This window comes from Balaenoptera musculus, chromosome 10, assembly GCF_009873245.2.
Source record: "Balaenoptera musculus isolate JJ_BM4_2016_0621 chromosome 10, mBalMus1.pri.v3, whole genome shotgun sequence".
Lineage (NCBI taxonomy): Eukaryota > Metazoa > Chordata > Mammalia > Artiodactyla > Balaenopteridae > Balaenoptera > Balaenoptera musculus.
Window position 1 is genome coordinate 97,174,339 of NC_045794.1, and position 18,658 is coordinate 97,192,996.

The 18,658-nt window shown below is 45.3% G+C and overlaps 1 protein-coding gene across 1 annotated transcript in view; it reads left to right on the plus strand.

Moving 5' to 3' along the window:
- ACO2 (aconitase 2) overlaps window positions 1-18,658 on the plus strand; it is a 53,949-nt gene that overhangs the window by 14,358 nt on the left and 20,933 nt on the right. The window contains exon 3 of the mRNA XM_036866083.1: window positions 14,617-14,753. Within this exon, the coding sequence (XP_036721978.1) occupies window positions 14,617-14,753 (137 nt within the window). The remainder of the gene's footprint in view (window positions 1-14,616; window positions 14,754-18,658) is intronic.

The window sequence follows — 18,658 nt, forward strand, 5'->3', positions numbered from 1 at the left end:
GCGTGGGGTTTATCCACTGTGCCACCAGGGAAGTCCCTGCTTCAGTTTTAATTAGGGAAGTAGTGTGGTGGAAAAAGTGTTGACTTGAGAATTAAGTGACTTGAGTTCTGCTCCAAACTGCTGTTAACTAGGTATGTGACCTGGGGCACTCTTCATCTGTCACGTGAATAAAAGATATCTGGTGATCTGGGGTCACTTTGGGTTTTGATAATCTATGATTCCAGATGAACCATTTAATTAGCCAAATTCTAGAGGGATGGGACTTAGGATGAGACTCCAACTGCCTACTTGACATCTCCACTTGAGTGTCAGACAGAAAAACTCCCGATCTCACCCCCAAGCCTGCTCTTCCTGTTACCTTTCCCATTTCAGTTTATAGCGACTCCATTCTTCCAGTTACTCAGACCCAAAACCTCAGTGGTATTCTTGACTTTCCTCTCATGCCTCTTGGCCAGTTTGTTAGCAAATCCTACTGTTAGTAGTTTCAGAGTATATCCAGACTCCAACCCCTTCTCACCACCTCCACCATTACGACTCTGGTCCAAATCACCACCATCTTTGACTGGGGTATTGTGTTGGCCTCCTATCTGGCTTCCCTGCTTCCTTCTACTCTATGTCCAGCAGCCAGAATGATCCTTGTAAATAAGTCGGACCATGTAATTCTTATTCAGAATTCTCTATTAGCTTCTCTTCTCACTCAGAGTAAAGTCCAGAATCTTTACTGTATTCTACAAGGTCCTATGCAATCTTTTCTATTTTTAAAGATTTGTTTATTATTTATTTGTTTTATTTATTTTTGGCTGCGTCAGATCTTAGTTGTGGCACGTGGGTCTTCGCTGAGGCATGCAGGATCTTTCGTTGTGGCGCGTGGGCTTCTCTCTAGTTGTGGCGTGCGGGTTTTCTCTTCTCTCATTGTGGCGTGTAGACTGGGCGGGTGGGCTCTGTAGTTTGCGGCACGCAGGCTCTGTAGTTGAGGTGCACGAGCTCAGTAGTTGTGGTGCGTGGGCTTAGTTGCCCCGCGGCATGTGGGATCTTAGTTCCCTGAGCAGGGATCGAACCCATGTCCTCTGCATTGCAAGGTGGATTCTTTGCCACTGGACCACCAGGGAAGTCCCTAGGTCCTGTGCAATTTTGGTCTTATCTCTTACTGTACTCCTCCTTGTTTATTCTGCTCTGACCATACTGGCTTCCTTGCTGTTCTTCCCCCCCCCCCCCATGTATTTTTTACTTTTAAAAATTTACCATTTTAAGAATTTTAAGTGTACAGTTCAGTAGCATCAAGTACATTCACATTGTTGCACAGCTATCACCACCAGCCATCTCCAGAACTTTTTCATCTTCCCAAACTGAGACTGTACCCATTAGACACTAACTCCCCATTTCCCCCTCCCCCCAACCCCTGGCACCCACTATTCTGCTTTCTGTCTCTATGAACTTATTAATTACTCCAGGTACCTCGTATAATCACACAGTATTTGTCCTTTTGTGACTGGCTTATTTCACTTAGCATAATGTCTTCAAGGTTCATCTGTGTTGTAGCATGTGTCAGATTATTTTTTAGGCTTTTACAAATCCTTTGTTAAGTCTAACTAATATTCCATTGTATGTACCACATTCTGTTTCTCCATCATCCATCAATGGACACTTGGGTGGGTTGCTTCCACTTTTTGGCTATTGCAAATAATGCTGCTATCAACGTGGGTATCCAGATATCTCTCTTTGTTGTTCTTTGAACACAACAGGCACTACCTCACTTTGGAGGATCCTTACACTTTCTGTCTAGAATACTCTTCCTTCAGATACCTGTAGGTTGACCTTTTGTCAGGTCGTTGTTCAATGTCACCTTCTCACTGAAGCCCTTCCCAACTATCCTACTTTAAATTGCACCTCCCCCTACTTCCCTGGCTCCCTCTCCCATTGCTCCTGCTTCATTCTCTCATGACACTTACCGACATCTGACTGAGGTTTTACTTGTTTCTCTGTCTCTGCTTGTCTGTCCCCTCCCCGCCCTTAACCTCCCGGAATGTCAGTCCCAAGAGGGCAGGGAGTATTGGACCATTTTGTTCATTGCTGTATCCTCAGTGCCTCGAACAGTAGTCTGGCACCCGTAGTCACTCAGTAACTAGTTGATAGATGGACAGACAAATGAGTAAACAAATGGGTACGGTTTGGTGGTAGGAGGAAGGGGAGACAGAATGACAGTGAAGATAGATGTTTTTCACCAGTCAGCCCTGCTTATCATTTCTCATATTTCTGGCTGCTACTGAGATTGTAAAGGTAATATTAAAACCTAGCTTTTCCTTCATCCTTGTATCTTACTTCTCCAGTGACTGCTGCTGTCCCCCAAAGACAGTCTTGTTCTGGGAAAGTTGCATGATAGAGGGCACCAAAGTGTACACACAGAATTGAGAGGATCAGTGTGAGGTTGCAGGTTTTAAATTTTTTGAAGTAAGGACACCAGAACAACAACAACCAAAACCAAAACCAAAAAACCACTAAATCATTCTCTATTATCACCATTATTTCTTAAAAGGGCCTTTTTAACATCAAAGGTATAGGAATAGGAAGGAAAGACTCAGAACAAAGAACATTTTTTTTTTTTTCCTTTTAAATTTTATTTATTTATTTTTGGCTGTGTTGGGTCTTCGTTTCTGTGCGTGGGCTTTCTCTAGTTGCGGCAAGCGAGGGCCACTCTTCATCGCGGTGCGCGGGCCTCTCACTGTCGCGGCCTCTTGTTGCGGGGCACAGGCTCCAGACGCGCAGGCTCAGTAGTTGTGGCGCACGGGCCTAGTTGCTCCGCGGCATATGGGATCTTCCCAGACCAGGGCTCGAACCCGTGTCCCCTGCATTGGCAGGCAGATTCTCAACCACTGCGCCACCAGGGAAGCCCAAGAACATGTTTTAAATGTAATAAATTTGACTTTTTAAAAAAACTTGCTACATTGTCTTTATTTTCCCCATTTTCCTCGTGGATAGTTGTGTGCAGGCAGGCATCAAGTGGGTGGGCTGAGGTTTGGGGGCCTCTGGTACAGTAGGTGGAATGCTGCAGAGAGCCTGGTGATGCTCTGCAAACGCCTCCGGTGACTGTCATTCGTTGTCGCTGTTTGCCTTTGATGTTTGTAAGTAATTTTTTTCAAATTGAGTTATAATTGACATACAACATTGTATTAGTGTCAGGTACACAGCATAATGATTATATATTTGTATGTATTGCAAAGTGATCACCACAATAAGACTAGTTAACGTCCATCACCATACATTTTATGTAACTAATATTTTTAATTGGAAGTTCTCTAAGATAGTGTTTTCAGACTGCCTATGTTGACCTGTTATTGGATCATGAAATTAATGGGGTGCAAGTGGCTTTCAAAAAAAGATAATATATCAATAAAAAATAATAATAATAAAATAAATAAAAAAAAGATAATATAGAATGCTAAATGAAAAAAGCCAGACACAGAAGGCCACCTGTTGTATGATTGCATTTACAGGAAACATCTAGAACAGACAAATCCATAGAAACAGAACGCAGATCAGTGATTGCCAGCAGCTGGGACAGGGAGGGTGAAAAGAAAAAGGAGCAGCTGCTCAGCGTGTCCGGGGCTTTCTTTGGGTGATGGAGAGGTTCTGGAACTAGGTAGTGGTGATGGTTGCACAGCACTGTGAATGTACTGAATTGTACATTTAATAGTTACAATGGTAGATTTTACCTATGTGTATTTTACCACAATGAAAATACTAGTAGAGAATAAAAAGTATCAGTGTACATTGCACATGTCCGGTATTGTTTAGTGAAACTTCATGTGAATTACACACACTCTCAGTACCTGCTGCTGGGTCACAACATAAAATGTGTTTTGTGCCTGTGTGTTTTCAGTCAAAATGTGAAAGTCCTCTCTCAAAGGCTCCTTTTAGCTCAGAACATCCTGTGGCCAGTATATGGATGTTGCTAGGGTACAATGGACTTTGAATGACTTCCTCCTTCCCTGATGACTCTCCACAAATGCTATGTAATTTTGAGCGGATCACTCATTCTCTCTGGTTTTTGCATCTGTAGCCAATGTTTTTGATTTGAACCCAAACATGATCTTGTTTGAGCTCTGAGGAGGCCTTAGCCTCTTTTTCACTCGACCACTCATATTTCCCTGCCTTTACTGACCCCTGTACCTAATGCATACAATAGCCACTCTAACACACTACCACATCTTCTGTTTTCATGTTTGTCTTATCCCACCATACTGTGATCTTGAGGGCAGGGAGAGTGTGGTGGTGGTCTAGAGTCTAGTGTGGTACAGCTAAGCTTTCCCCAGGTGTGCTGTAGCAAATAACATACAGGTGTGCAGAGATAATGACCCTCCCCCACCCCCATCCCCCAGCAACTAAGGCTGCTAGTTGCCTTCCAGCAGCAACCTGGTCTGTTTACCAAAAAGAATTATTTTGTTCGTGGGCCTTAACTTGAAAAACTTTGGGAGCCATGTGGAAACAATTTCTGGCATTATTTGTTAAATGACAGGGATTATTCTCCGTATCTTGTAAGTATTTTAAAATAGAGTAAACAGTTTGACCATGCAGGGAGCTAATAATAAATGGGTAGCGTTCTGAATCTGGTGTGCTTTCTGTGACACCACGCTGGGTTGCATTTGATGTGTGCATATATGCATACCTTTACATCCACATCTGTGTGTAAATGAAGGCGAAGGCTGTGGCTACTCCAGAAAGACCTGAGCTCTGGGGGTTTTCTTCCTTGGTACAGATTAATTTGTTCTGACATTGCTATGCTTTCCCCTAGGCCTTTCGGAATAAGTGGGTTTATCTGATGCCTGCTTACTGGGGAGGAATATTTATAGAATCTCTGAGCTGGAAGGAACTTTGGAGAACATCTGGTCTGGTGGTTCCCAGATAGGGCTGTATCAGAGTAACCTGTAATCTTTATTGATGCTTAAGGCTCCACCTCAGGTGATTCTGATTGAGAGGTCTGGGAGCCCTTAGGGCCTAGAAGCTGTTTCAGTGAAACCTCCCAGGTGATTTTGATGCAGCCAGAAGGATCCGCTTCTCCCATTTTATAGAAATGGAGGGAATTCCCTGGTGATCCAGTGGCTAAGACTCCTCGCTGCCAATGTAGGGGGCCCAGGTTCGATCCCTGGTCAGGGAACTAGATCCCACATGCTGCAACTAAGAGTTTGCATGCCACAACTAAAGATCCCGCATGCTGCAACTAAAGATTCTGCACGCGGCAACGAAGATCCCACGAGCTGCAACTAAGACCTGGCACAGCCAAAAAAATAAATAAATATTTTTTTTAAAAAAGAAAGAAATGAAAAAGAAGGCACAGAAAGGCTAGATTATTTGTACAAGGGTGCATTGTGACTGAACTCGGAGGCCAGATCTCTGGACTCCCAACCCCTGAATGTTCCTTCTTGGCCCCCACCACTTCCTGTCACAGGGGACTCTCACTGTCCACCATACTGCACACAGGGAAATGACCCATGGCTGCGGGCACTCTGAGCTTGATACCTTCACCCGAATGTTGGATTTCAAAATTGGGGTTCAAGGAGAAACCTATAGTGATACTAGGGAACTTTGGTTTCTCTACACCAGCTAAAAACAGCTTGCTGTCAGTCTCTTTCCATCCACACAGTATCACCTTAATACAGATTTGGGGAATTATAGGAGAAAATAATTTTCTGTCTTAACCCAAACCATATTTTATAATGTTCATTTCCTTTACATATTTAGAGTTATTTCTTGAAGATAGAGTCTCAGATATGGAATTACTGAGTTAAAAGTATGGATGGTCCTGTGGCTGTCTTATTGACAAGGTGCTTTATGAAAAGATTGAATTATTTTGCTTTTAGTCCACAGCAAGCAGTCTGCAAGGATATTTATCTTTGGTTCCGAGCATTTAATTTTTAATTAAAAACTAATGTTGGTTACATTCTTTCTAATTATAAGAAGTATTATAATGATTCATTTGTAGAAAATTTGGAAAATTTAGAAAAAATCAAGAAGGAAATTTAAGCCATTATGTCTAGCGCATGGATTTAACCATACTTGATGCCTTACTTAAGAGATTTTTTGTCATTAATTTTTACACATAAGGAAAAGTAGAAAATAGTACAAAGAACACCCATATACCTACCATCTAGAGTCAACAGTTACCAACATTTTGCCTTATTTGCTTCATCTATATATATATATTTTTAAATTTTTATTGGAGTATAGTTGCTTTACAATATTGTGTTAGTTTCTACTGTAGAGCAAAGTGAATCAGCTTATACATTTATATATATATATCTCTTTTTTGGATTTCCTTCCCATTTAGGTCCCCACAGAGCATTGAGTACAGTTCCCTGTGCTATACAATAGGTTCTTATTAGTTATCTATTTTATACATAGTATCGATAGTGTATGTATGTCAATCCCAGTCTCACAATTCATCCCACCTCCCCATCTATATATTTTTTTATTATTTTTTTTTCTGGACCATTTCAGAAGAAATTAAAGGCATTGTGACACCTCATTCCTAAAAGCTTCAACATTCATCTCTTAAAAATAAGTCAATTAGCTATATTACTACAGTATCATTTTCTTAACTTCCCCACTTCTCCCAAAAATGTCTTTGATAGCTATCTCTTTTCAAAACAAGACCTAATAAAAAATTTGCATGCTGCATTGATTCTACTTTTTTAGTCTCTTAATCTAGAACAGCACCTCCCCACTCCCACCCCGTCACACACACACCGTTTTCCCCCATGACATTGACTTGGAAGGGACTAGGCCAGATTCTCGTAGACTGTTCGCATTCTGGATGTAATTGATTATTCTTTTATTCCTTGCATTTCCCTTAAACTGGAAGTAAGGTCCCAAAGCTTTCTTAGATTCAGGTTAAACATTTTTTGACAAGAATTCTTCGTAGGTGACGCTGTCCCATCGGGAGGCACGAATTGTAAGGTAGTCTTGCTGTTGGTGATGCTGTTTGATCTCTGGGTTGAGGTGGTGCTAACCAGATTCCTCTAGTGCGAAGGTACATTTTTTTCCTTTTACTTAGTCGTGATAAATTCCTGTAAGTTAACTTGCTGAAACAAAGGGTTTGCACATTTTTAAAAACCAGAACACTTGATTATTGTCTAAGTGCTCCTGACTGATCCTGCTGTGTACGCTACACTACAGTCAGCATGCTTTTCTGCACCAATTTGTCTTGTTCATTCTTTTTTTTCCCCCTGATTACAAAAGAAACTCACATATATCATGCAGCATTTAAAAGTTACAGAAATACTTAGCCTAGAACATAAAAGTGCCCATAATTCTAATCTCTAGAGATAATTGCTGTGAACAGTTTAGGCATATCATTTCAATTTTTTTCTAAACATATTTACATTTGTTAATTACTGTTATTATACAGAAGTGGGCCCATACCATGGCACTATTTTGCTATTTCTTATTTTCATTGAATGTGTCATGAAATTTTTTTCCTGCCAGTAAAGGTAGATCTACTTCTTTTTAAATTTTTTTTATTATTATTTTAGTTTTAAAATATTCTTTTTAAAAAAAATTTTATGTATTTATTTGGTTGCACCGGGTCTTAGTTGTGGCAGGTGGGCTCCTTCGTTGCGGCATGCGAACTTTTAGTTGCAGCATGCATGTGGGATCTAGTTCTCTGACCAGGGATCGAACCAGGGCCCCCTGCATTGGGAGCTCAGAGTCTTATCCACTGCACCACAAGAGAAGTCCCCTCTACTTCTTTTTTTAAATCATGGTAAAATACATATAACATAAAGTTTGACATTTTAACCATTTTTAACTGTTCACTTCAGTGACGTTAACTACATTCACAGTGTTGTTAGACCACCACCATCATCTTATTCTTGAATATTTAAACAGCTGTAGAATGGCATTCCTTCGTGGATGAACCAGAATTTATTCAATCAGTGCCCTATTTTTGGACAGTTGTGTTCTTTTAAAAACAGTGATGGGGACTTCCCTGGTGGCACAGTAGTTAAGAATCCACCTGCCAGTGCAGGGGACACGGGTTCGAACCCTGGTCTGGGAAGATCCCACGTGCCACGGAAATAAGCCCGTGCGCCGCAACTGCTGAGCCTGCCCTCTAGAGCCCGCGAGCCACAACTACTGAAGCCTGCACGCCTAGAGCCCGTGCTCCGCAACAAGAGAAACCACCGCAATGAGAAGCCCGCACACCGCAACAAAGAGCAGCCCCACTCGCCGCAACTAGAGAAAGCCCGCACGTGGCAACGAAGACCATCAATCCAAATGTGAAGCTAGATAAAGAAAAGTTGTCTAAATAAATAAATAAATAAATAAAAACAGTGATGTAGAGAGCATCTTTGCCAGTCTCTACGCTCATTTGAGTATTTTTATAAGATAGCTTCCTGGAAGAGGGAAAGCTAGTCAAAAGGTACAAACGTTTTACATTTTAATAGGTATTGCCTAATTGTCTTTCAAAAATGTTCAACCTGTTTACAGTCTAACCACAAGCATGTGAGCCTGGCAAATTATTGATTTGTCCTGTTAACTATTTGCTCTCACAAGGTTAACCAAACTTGCTCTGTATTTAACCTTGCTCAATAAGGAAGAACTGGTTGGTAAAGTAAAAGCAACATTCATTGGTTTAATTAACTGGTATTTATGTAGCACCTTCTGTGTATCAGACCTGGTGTTCAGGCATGGGGAATTTTATTATGAATGAACAGACACAATCCCTCCCTTAGTGGATCTTACAGGCTGGTGGAGACAGATACCTCACAAATGAATGTCAGGAAGTAGTAAATGGGCATAGATGATAGGAGGCTCTGCTTGGGCTGAGAGTTCAAGAAGTTTCCCTAAGAAAGTGAAATTAATTTGGAACTTGAAGGATCAATGGGAATTACCTACACAAAGGGTAGATTGAGAAGGGGGTGGGCAGAGAACATTCTAAGCAGAAGAAACGGCATGTGCAAAGGCCCAGTGGCAGATCCCTTTAGACTTTGTACTGGCTACGGAAGTTCAGCATGTTTGGTGCCCTGGAGGAAAGCAAGTTTCTGAATTATTCAGAGACCAAATAGATGAGGTCTTACTGCCAGGATCCCATAAGCAGAAGGGGTTTCAGAGGGATGGGAGGTTTTCCAAGGCAAATTCTAACAAATTGCAAGTAGTCTGAAGGAGAGACAGAAGAGATGCCCCTACAGACCTCAGCTTAGATTTTTAGAATGTCTTAGCCAAAGTTGGAAGGAGGGCAGGTAACTAAGGAGAAACACTGTGGCAGCTGGAATACATCAGAAAGGGGTCAAGAATGTCAAAGGCCCAGATGAGCTAAGGCTTCTGAAAAATGCTGATCAGCCAAAAGCTGTGTTTGCAGTAAGGAAAATAAGAGGCATACCCCTTCTGCCAGAATCCAGAAAAGGAGCACAACTTCATCACATCTAATTGTGTGTCTGTCTCCTCCATGAAAATAATACAATATAACATACACTGAGGGCTTCCCTGGAGGCGCAGTGGTTAAGAGTCCGGCTGCCGATGCAGGGGACATGGGTTCGATCCCTGGCCCGGGAAGATCCCACATGCCGCGGAGCAACTAAGCCTGTGCGCCAGAACTACTGAAGCCCATGCACCTAGAGCCTGTGCTCCGCAACAAGAGAAGCCACGACAATGGGAAGCCTGTGCACCACAATGAAGAGTAGCCCCCCTCGCCGCAACTAGAGAAAGCCTGTGCACAGCAGCGAAGACCCAACACAGCCAAAAATAAAAACAAATAATTTAAAAATAAAAACGTACATTGAGCACATATGAACCCACTCTGTGCCAAGCACTTAAAGTAGACTATTTCATTTACTATTAACACTGATGTTTATCTCCATTTTCTCTGTGGGGAAGCTAAGGCTTGGCGAGGCTAAATAACTTCTCTAGGGCCACAGCGGGTTAGTGTTGCTGCTGGGTTGGGCAATCTGACTACAGGTCTTCAATCTGAACCATCACACCATGCTACCTTCCAATGGGAAAGGATAGGCTGTGTGGGGTTAGGGGGTAGCAGAATCCAGGGGAATTGGCTCATCCTAGAAAGAGACAGGTCTGCACTTGCATCCTGGATTCACTGTTTGTCACATGTAAGACTTCTGACTTAACCTCTCTGATCTTCAGTTTCCAAATCTGTAAGATGGGAATCAAAATTACCTTGTACCACTATGGAATTCAAAATTAGGCACAGAAAATGCTTGGCATGGAGCAGGTACTTAATAAGTAAGGCTGTTTTTATTTTTGTTCTAAGACTACCCATAGCCTAGTCTTCATTTTATATGTGAGATATATGTGGTCCTGAATGAATGATACATGGTATCCTTGCCCTTGAAGTCAGTCTTTGGGGTAAGCGTATTAGTATGATCAGCCTCTTCAGAGTTATACATGACATTTCATACACTTTAAACCTCTCACAGTTCGGCTCTGAAGCAGGGAACAAGGCTGAGATTTCACCCTTTACAGGTGTGAAAAACTCAGGCCTGGAGGAACAAAGTGAATTGCTTAAGGTCTCATAGCCAGGCTAACATCTTCTTACTTTTTTGTTGCGATTAGTAGATTAGTGAAACAGGGAGTGTGAGTGTTGATTTCTGTAGGGCAACTGACGGGTCAGTCAGGCTGTCCCTAGTCGCGAAACAGAAGCGATGGCTTAGTGACATTTCAGTCAGGTGGTTACTGTTGTGGGTTGAAGACCCGGACCTGGGGATTGTCACTAAATAGATCACTGTTGGCTTGACCAAACGTCCACCCTGGGGAGCCTGGCCTGGAATGGGTCACATTTGTACTGAGACTTGGATGAGCAGCGTGAGAGTTGTGCTCACTGCGTGTGTGGCTGACACGCACTGGGAAGGCCAGCCTGTCAGGACCTGGGGCGACTGACCCGGACTCCTGTAGACCACAGAGGGCTGGAGGTAGACAGAAACTGGTGCTGAAATTAAACCAAGATTAAGGTAGAGCTCTGCACAGAAAACCAAGTCCGTAGTACAGTGTGGCTTGAGCGGTCAGTGAGGAAGGTGGCTATTGAGGTGTTAGGAGGAAGGGAGTGATGCGTGTGTCAGCAGTGAGGTGGACGGCCACAAGCTTAGCAAAGGAGGTGACTGTCCCTTTGCCCTCAGCACAGGGCATGGTTGGGCTATTGCAGAATTTAGAGACATGCCACGTAAAGGAAAAGTTGAAAAACTCAGGGCTACCCTTGGCCTAGAGAAGAGGGGGTTTAGAGAGGACGGTAAGTCCTGTCTTCAGATAGTTGAGGGACCCCCGCCCTCAGCTGAGTTGTTGACCTGGGTAAGGTTTAGGGTTATGTTGTTGTTGTTTTGGGCCATATCTCGTGGCTTGCGGGACCTTAGTTCCCCGACCAGGGATTGAACCCAGGCCCATGCAGTGAAGGTGCCGAGTCCTAACCACTGGACCGCCAGGGAAGTCTCAGGATGGTGTATTTTTAACGAACTCAGGAGAGTCTGTTGCACCTCAGGTCTGGGAAGCAATATCCTGAGGAAGATGGTTGCGTTTATTTCATACCGTCCAGAGGGCAGACCCCCCCCCCCCGCCACCTGAAAAAGCAGACTGTGCAAGGAAACAGAGGGAGGGAGAATATTTTGAAATTTTTCAGAAATGGATTGGTGGTTGTGTGGGATGATGAACTCCTGGCATGGGAAGGGGTCCAAATAGCTTTTTAGAAAAATTGACTTAATGAACATTCAGGTTGTTTAGGCTTCCTAAAAACTCTTTCCATCCTTATTAATGTATAAACCTGAGCCATACCTTGTGGCAACTTAACTTTAATTAAAATTGAGTAACATTAAAAATTCCACTCCTCAGTCACCTCGGCACACTTCAGGTGCCCTGCAGCCACGCGTGGTGGGTGGCTACTGTATTGAACAGTCAGGATCTAGGACGTGTCCGTCATGGCAGGAAGTCCTCTTGGGCAGCGCTAGCTGTTGTGCACAGACGTTTGCACGTAGTTGGTAAGCAGAGCAGTATCATGGTTAAGGATTGAGCATGTAGCTGATTGATTTGTTATTAACACTACGGAGTTTATCTCCATTTTAGGGGCAAAGCTTAGGGTGAGGGCCTGGGGCAGTAGCAGAAAGTGGGCCAGTCAGGCTGGATTGGGTCCTGGCTGCTGCTCTGTGGCCTTGGTCACTCCGTGAGGGCCTCAGTTGCCTCACTTGGAAAATAGGCTAATCATAGGCGCCGCTTCGCTGGGTGGCTGTGAGGATTAGATACTTAGCACGGTGCTCATCTCACACTAGGCACTAATAAATATTCTTTTTTTATCCCAAAGTTGTATTCTGTATGAACATATTATTTTGTCCTTATTTTTCCAATCAGCGTTATCACTTAGATCTATTTTTAAGTATTGATACATACTATGTGTCCATAGATTGCTTAATTGTCCCCTTACTGTTAGGAATTTGCTACTTTACCTTTTCTCTACACTATAATTATGATTACAGTTATTTGTTTTGCTTGCTGGGCCAGACACTAGGTATTGTTATACTCGTTTTTATTTCTAAGGAAACTGAAGTTAAGGGCAGTTAATTTACAAAAAGAGAGTGATAGATCTGTGTATAAACATTGGAAAGATGTCAAAGATAGGTTGATAAATGAAAAAAGCAAGTTGCAGAACAACTTGTATAGCTTCTCATTTGTGTAAAAAACACAGAGGAGGCTGAATGTATGCTTATAAATGCACAGGGGTAATAATAGAAACCGTGCCAAGTACTTTCTGTTATCTCCTAGCCCTCACAATAGCACTGTGTGGAAATGAGTACTTAGGGTAAGTTGTCCTAGATGGCTCAGGTAGTAAATGGCGTGCCAGGTTGAAGTCCAGGTCCCCCCGACTGCTGCTGTGCACTGGGCCCCCCACTGTCATGGCAGCGGCCATACCTGCAGCTGCAGTGTCCCACATTCCTCCTCTGCACAGGCTGTTGAAAGTTCTTTGGGACTTCCCTGGCGGTCCAGTGGTTAAGACTCCACGCTTCCACTGCAGGGGGCACGGGTTTGGTCCCTGGTTGGGGAACTAAGATCCAACATGCTGCGAGGCCAAAAAAAAAAAAAAAAAAAAAAAGGAAAGTCCTTTGATTGGTGAGTTCTTCACCCCTACCCAGTAGGGCAGAGAGTGAGGGTCCCCTGGTGGATTTTGAGCTGGAGGGCAGGTGGATCTGCAGTCTGCATTGGGAGGCCACTCCTGCTGTGGCGGGTCGGGGGGTGGCGGTTGGGGTGCTGTTTCCTGATGGGGTCTGCCCTCCTCGCCGGCCACCTGAACAGCGAGTGACAGCTGTGCATTTGTATTGGTTCAGATGCTGAGGTCGGCAGGGTTTGGATTTAAATGTCCTGGTGACATATAGAAGGGAGCCTGGGGCAGTGGCTTGAGCTTTGCCTCTTTCCTTGCCCAAGGGTATGACCTCCTCGACGGGGAACACCACTGTTCTTTCCCTCTGTCGCTTCTTTGGGTTCATCTGTTCCTCCTTGGTCAAAATGTACCCTGTGAAGTTTGTCATCCACAGTTTAAAATGAACTAATACAGACCCCTTCATAACAGTTGCTTATCTGTTGCTGCATAACAAGTCATTGCTCCCAAACTTAGAGGATTAAAACAACAATACACATTTCTCGCTCGCAGTTCCTGTGGGCCCAGAATTTGGGAGCGTCTTGGCTGGTGGTTCTGGCTCAGAGTCGCTCAAGAGCTTGCAGTCCAGGTTGTCGGCCAGGGCCCTGGTGATCTGAGGGCTTAGGCTGCGGCTGGAGCACTGGCTTGCAAGATGGCGTGCGTACACGCCTAGCAAGGTGGTGCTGGTTTTTGGCAAGAGGCCTCAGTTCCTCTCTAGATGGGCCTCTCTCAGGACTGCTGAAATGTTTTAACAGCGGTGGTGACTGTCTTCCGCCAGAGCCATCAAAGAAAGAGAGAGCCAGGCAGAAGCGATCCTTTTTGTGACCTAGCCTCAGAGGTCCCCTAGTATCACTGTGCCACATTCTACCCAGTCAGTCGGTGAGTCTGCTGCACATTCCAGGGGAGCAGGATTAGGCACCACCTTTTCAAGGGATGAGGAAACATCCAAAGCTCATGCATAGGTTTTCCTCACTAATTTTTCCATCTATTCAACCATTAGTTATTAAATCTCTAATATGTGCCAGGTAGTCCAGATACAGATGAATAAGACAAACAAAACTTGATCCCAAGCCTCAAGGAACTTATAGGGCAGGCAGGATAGCAGCTACCATTTGGGTGGTGCTTTAGAGCTTAATGAGAACGTCCACATATTTTCTCCTTCAACCTTCCCAGTAACTATATGATCGCTACAGCTGGTTGTATCCCCATTGCCCAACTTTTCTGGCCCTCAGATGATGGAGGATTTTCTTAAGTGGACAGAATTTGACTTTGATCCAGAAATTCTGACTATAAATCCCTTGCACTTTCTGCTACCACAGGCTGTGTTCCTTGTGGCTACTGTCTCATCCCTGTGCCTCAGGTGAGGAAAGTGAGCCTGCAGTCACTGAATAGCTCTTGACACTTGAATTCTTTGCTTTTTTCACCATTCTGCGCTGTCTCTCAGGGGTGGACCGCCCTAAATACTCCACTGACAGTCGCTGCTGTCCTTCTTCTTGCAGAAAGCCCTGGGTGTGCGGCAGTACCATGTGGCCTCGGTCCTGTGCCAGCGGGCCGAGGTGGCCATGAGCCACTTTGAGCCCAGTGAGTACATCCGCTATGACCTGCTCGAGAAGAACATTAACGTCGTCCGCAAACGGTAAGGCTGCAGGGCGAGCTGCGGAGACTGCGAGAGGGTGTCGGTGCTTCTGGTGCCGCCTGCCCCTTTCGGGCAGCGCAGGAGGTGCTTGGTGAAGGATGGCTGGTCGTGGTGGTGGCAGGATCGAGGCGTTTGGGGTACAGCGGTCCCTGCTGAGGAAGGGTGTTCCAGATCAGTGGTGGACCTTCTGTCCTCTCTGCCAAGGAAAAGTCTGTTAGCAAGAAGCCTGGAGATGTGGGCCCTAGGGAGGGTCTCAGGCACTCTTCGGTGCTGTGACCAGAACCTTCCACCCACCCTTTCCAGGACAGACCACTAGCCCTGGGCCATTTCTCTGGGATCTGCCGGGCCCAGTGACTTCAGAAATACATATATTTCCTCTTCAGTGCATAAGCCCAGGGGAGAGCTCAGCCTTGAGACTCAGAAGGAAGCTCAGGTGGGATCTTGAGCATATCTTTTTTCTGGACCTCTCTTTGTTCACTTGGTAAAATGGCATCTGTCTTTGCACTGCTGTTCTGTGTGCCAGGTTCTGGGCTAGATGCTGGCACAGGAGGGATGACTAAGATACCACAAGAGGATGAGGAGTGGGGGCTGGTAGCGCCAACCAGCCCTGCTCCTGAAACTTGAATGACTGCAGACAGAGCTGCGCGCTTGCCTATCTGGTGACATGGCCCTGGGAGTACGAGAGAACCAGCATGAGTACACAGTGTCCCCATCCCCATTAACAGCTGACGAAGGGGTCAGGTGGACAAAGCCACACTGTGAGTGAGTGATGGGACCTGGTCTCCAGGCTCTCGTCCAGTGCTCTGGCCACTGTCCCACAGTTGCTCTCTGTTGCCACTTTGCTTCCTCTTTACTGGTATCCTCACTTCAGTTTTACAGGTAAGGGACTATCTTAGTCTTTATCTCCAGTAGCCCGCAACATGGCGTCACCTAATTATAGGAAAGACCTCTTAATGTACATCACGGGTGTTCGTCTGATTCAGGTGGTGTAGGCCTTGCTGCTCAAAACGTGGCCCGTGTGTCAGCAGCATCGGCATCAACAAGCAGCACTGGGAGCTCGTTAGCAGCGCAGAACCTCAGGCCTCACCCCAGACCCGCTGAGTCAGAATCTGCAGTTTTAACAGGAGCCCCAGGTGACTGGAGTGCACATCCAAATGTGAGAAGCGCTGGCCGGTTTCCCAGCCGGTTCTAATGTGTAGTCAGGGTTGAAACCACTGTCCTCATCCCTGTGTGACCTTATACAAATACTTTTTCCCCAGAAAACACTATTTATTCTTAGAGCTCTCAGATCACAGCTCAGTGGAAAAATAATAGATTTTGCTTTAGTCTGCAAAACACTTCCCCCCCTCCTCTTTGTCATGCTTAGAAGGAGAGTTAACATAGAAGCTTGCTTTGAGATAACTTAACAAAAGTGTTCACCATTTTATCTTTGCTTTAAAAAAATTAATCAGAAAACTGCCCTTTGGTTTTAATTTTTATCAGCAAAATTAACCCTCCCCCTAAAATTTTTCCTTTGCCTTCTTATTCCGACTCTGCACTAACCAGAAAAGTCCAATCGATAACTTCTGGCATTTTCCAGATTAGTACAGGCAAGAGATGTTCCATTTTCATTGTTGCCAAAGAAGAGTGGTTCTCGCTGGAGGTGGGATGAGGGGTCGATTTTGTCCCCTAGGGGAATTTAGCAATGTCTAGAGACATTGTAGGTTGTCATAACGTGGGGTGGGGTGTGGTTTACTGTTACCTAGTGGGTAGAGGCCAAGAAAACTGTCACACATCCTACAGTGCAGAAGACAGCCTCCACACTAAAGAATCATCTGGCCCAAACTATCAGTCGTGCCATAGTTGAGAAACCCTTCCATAGAGAAAGAAGGCAGAAGTGAGGCTGTTCTAAAAAGATGCTAGTGGATTAAAGTAGATGTAAGAGTGTTTTAGAGGGCCAGGGGATTTGCAGGGGGACGATTCCTCCACCCTGTGACAGAGGGGCCTGATTCTGTTCCTGGGAACTGGGTCTCTGTCATCCAGTGAAGTGGGGGGACAGACCGACATAGAGGACCCATTTTGCCATCCTCAGTTAATCCTCCAGGAAATGTGATGATGAACTTGTCCTTAGGCTTTTGTCATTGTCAGGCTTTTTTATACAACTTCAGGCATTTGCTGTCAAGGTCTTTGGTTTTAAAGCTCATGTGCTATTTTTCACCTCCCCTGGACGCAGAAGGAGGGGCTGTGCAGTGAGTCACTGCCTGTACACCAGCCTTGGAGATGCTGCCACAAAAAGGGGGCAGGCTGTACTTCAGGCCAGTGCTATTTTTATTCAAGGTTCTCATGACGGCAGAACTGAGAGATTTTTAGAACTGCCAGTTGCTCTGCTGTTGCCCACAGAGCCAGCACCCTGGGAAACTCTTGCTCTCAAGGGGTTAGGGAAACTTGGGAGTGAGGGGCTAGAACCCAGACTAGCAGAAGGACATTCTCTGCTTTCCCAGCAGAGTCGGGTTGGTAATAGCAGTAGCGATAATGATAGTAATTGAACCCTTAACTACAGGCCGGGCCCTGTTCTGAGTTTCCAGGTGTTACTGAGAGACAGTATAAAGCCACAGTGGCTCCTTGCATTCTAGCTCTTCCACTCACTGACTAGCTCGTGACCAGGGAGGGTCAAGTTACTTCACCTCACTGTGCTTCAGTTTGCTCATCTGTGTTGTGAGGATAAAGTGAGTTATATACATCAGAGTGCTCTGGGCTAAAAGTAAGTGCTAAGATAAAACTATAATGACAGAAAGCAGATCAGTGGTTGCTTGGGGATGAGGGCAGGAGGGAGGGATTATAACAGGGGACAAGGAGACTTTTGGGTGATGGATGTGTTCATTATCTTGACTGAGCTGATGATTTCACAGGTGTATTCATATGTCAAAACTTACCAGTTGTATACTTTCAATATGTGCAGTTAATTACACACCAATTATATCTCAATAAAGCTGTTTAAAAACAAGTATGTGCTATGTAAGTGCTATCTGTTCTCTCTTTCCAATACGAGCCCTGGACTTTAGAGACGGACTGGGAGCTCCCTGGGAGGGCCAGTGGCTTATCTGGTTACATGGTGGGTTTAGTACTAGGGTCAGGTCTAAACCCAGAGCCTCTGACTCCTCGTCCCATATATTTTTTTGTGTGGCTCGTTGGGTGTGAGTGGAACTGTGCCCCTCCCGAGGAGGCTTCAGGTTTGGCCTAAGCTTTGAGAACTGCGGAAGGCAGAGTGTGAGGTCCAGGCACGTGGGGTGGCAGCTGTGCTGCAGCGGCGAGCGGCAGCAGGGAGCCTCAAGGTGCGGGGGGAGAGTTGGCCCGCGCCCAGCTCGGTCTGCGCGGGGCAGGCTGTGCCGAGGAGGCAGCTGAGTCCTGGGGGGGGCGCACCTCCCCGGGGGCTCTGACGAGGAAACAGGGTCTAGGAAGAGGGGCTCGTGAGAGGCCAGAGGCAGCTTCTGTTCTTGAGAGCTGACAGCCACACCTGTCTTCGCGGGGTGAGAGCGAGTGTAACCAGCAGGAAAGGCTTTAGCGTAATAGGGTGACAAGGCCTCCAGCACCTGAGGCGGAGGGTTGTGGGCGGAGTGTGAGGCAGGTTGGGTGAGGGGTGCTGGTGCGGAGTCTCTGTGTCTCAGTGGGGCTGAGTGCACGGGGGAGATGGCCGTGGACAGAGAGAAGTAGAGCATCCAAGGTGAGACTCTGGCTGCGAACTTGAGCTTCGAACATCACTCTGCTGGGTCTCTGTTACCTCTTGGTCGTTTTACTAAATGACAAGGATACAGTAAGGATTAAAAGATGAGACATACACGGAATAGGTGCCCGTCAGATAATAGCAATTAATATGCTGGAAAAGCAAATATACTTCAGGGAAAAAAAAAAACCCTGCCGCCTCTTGT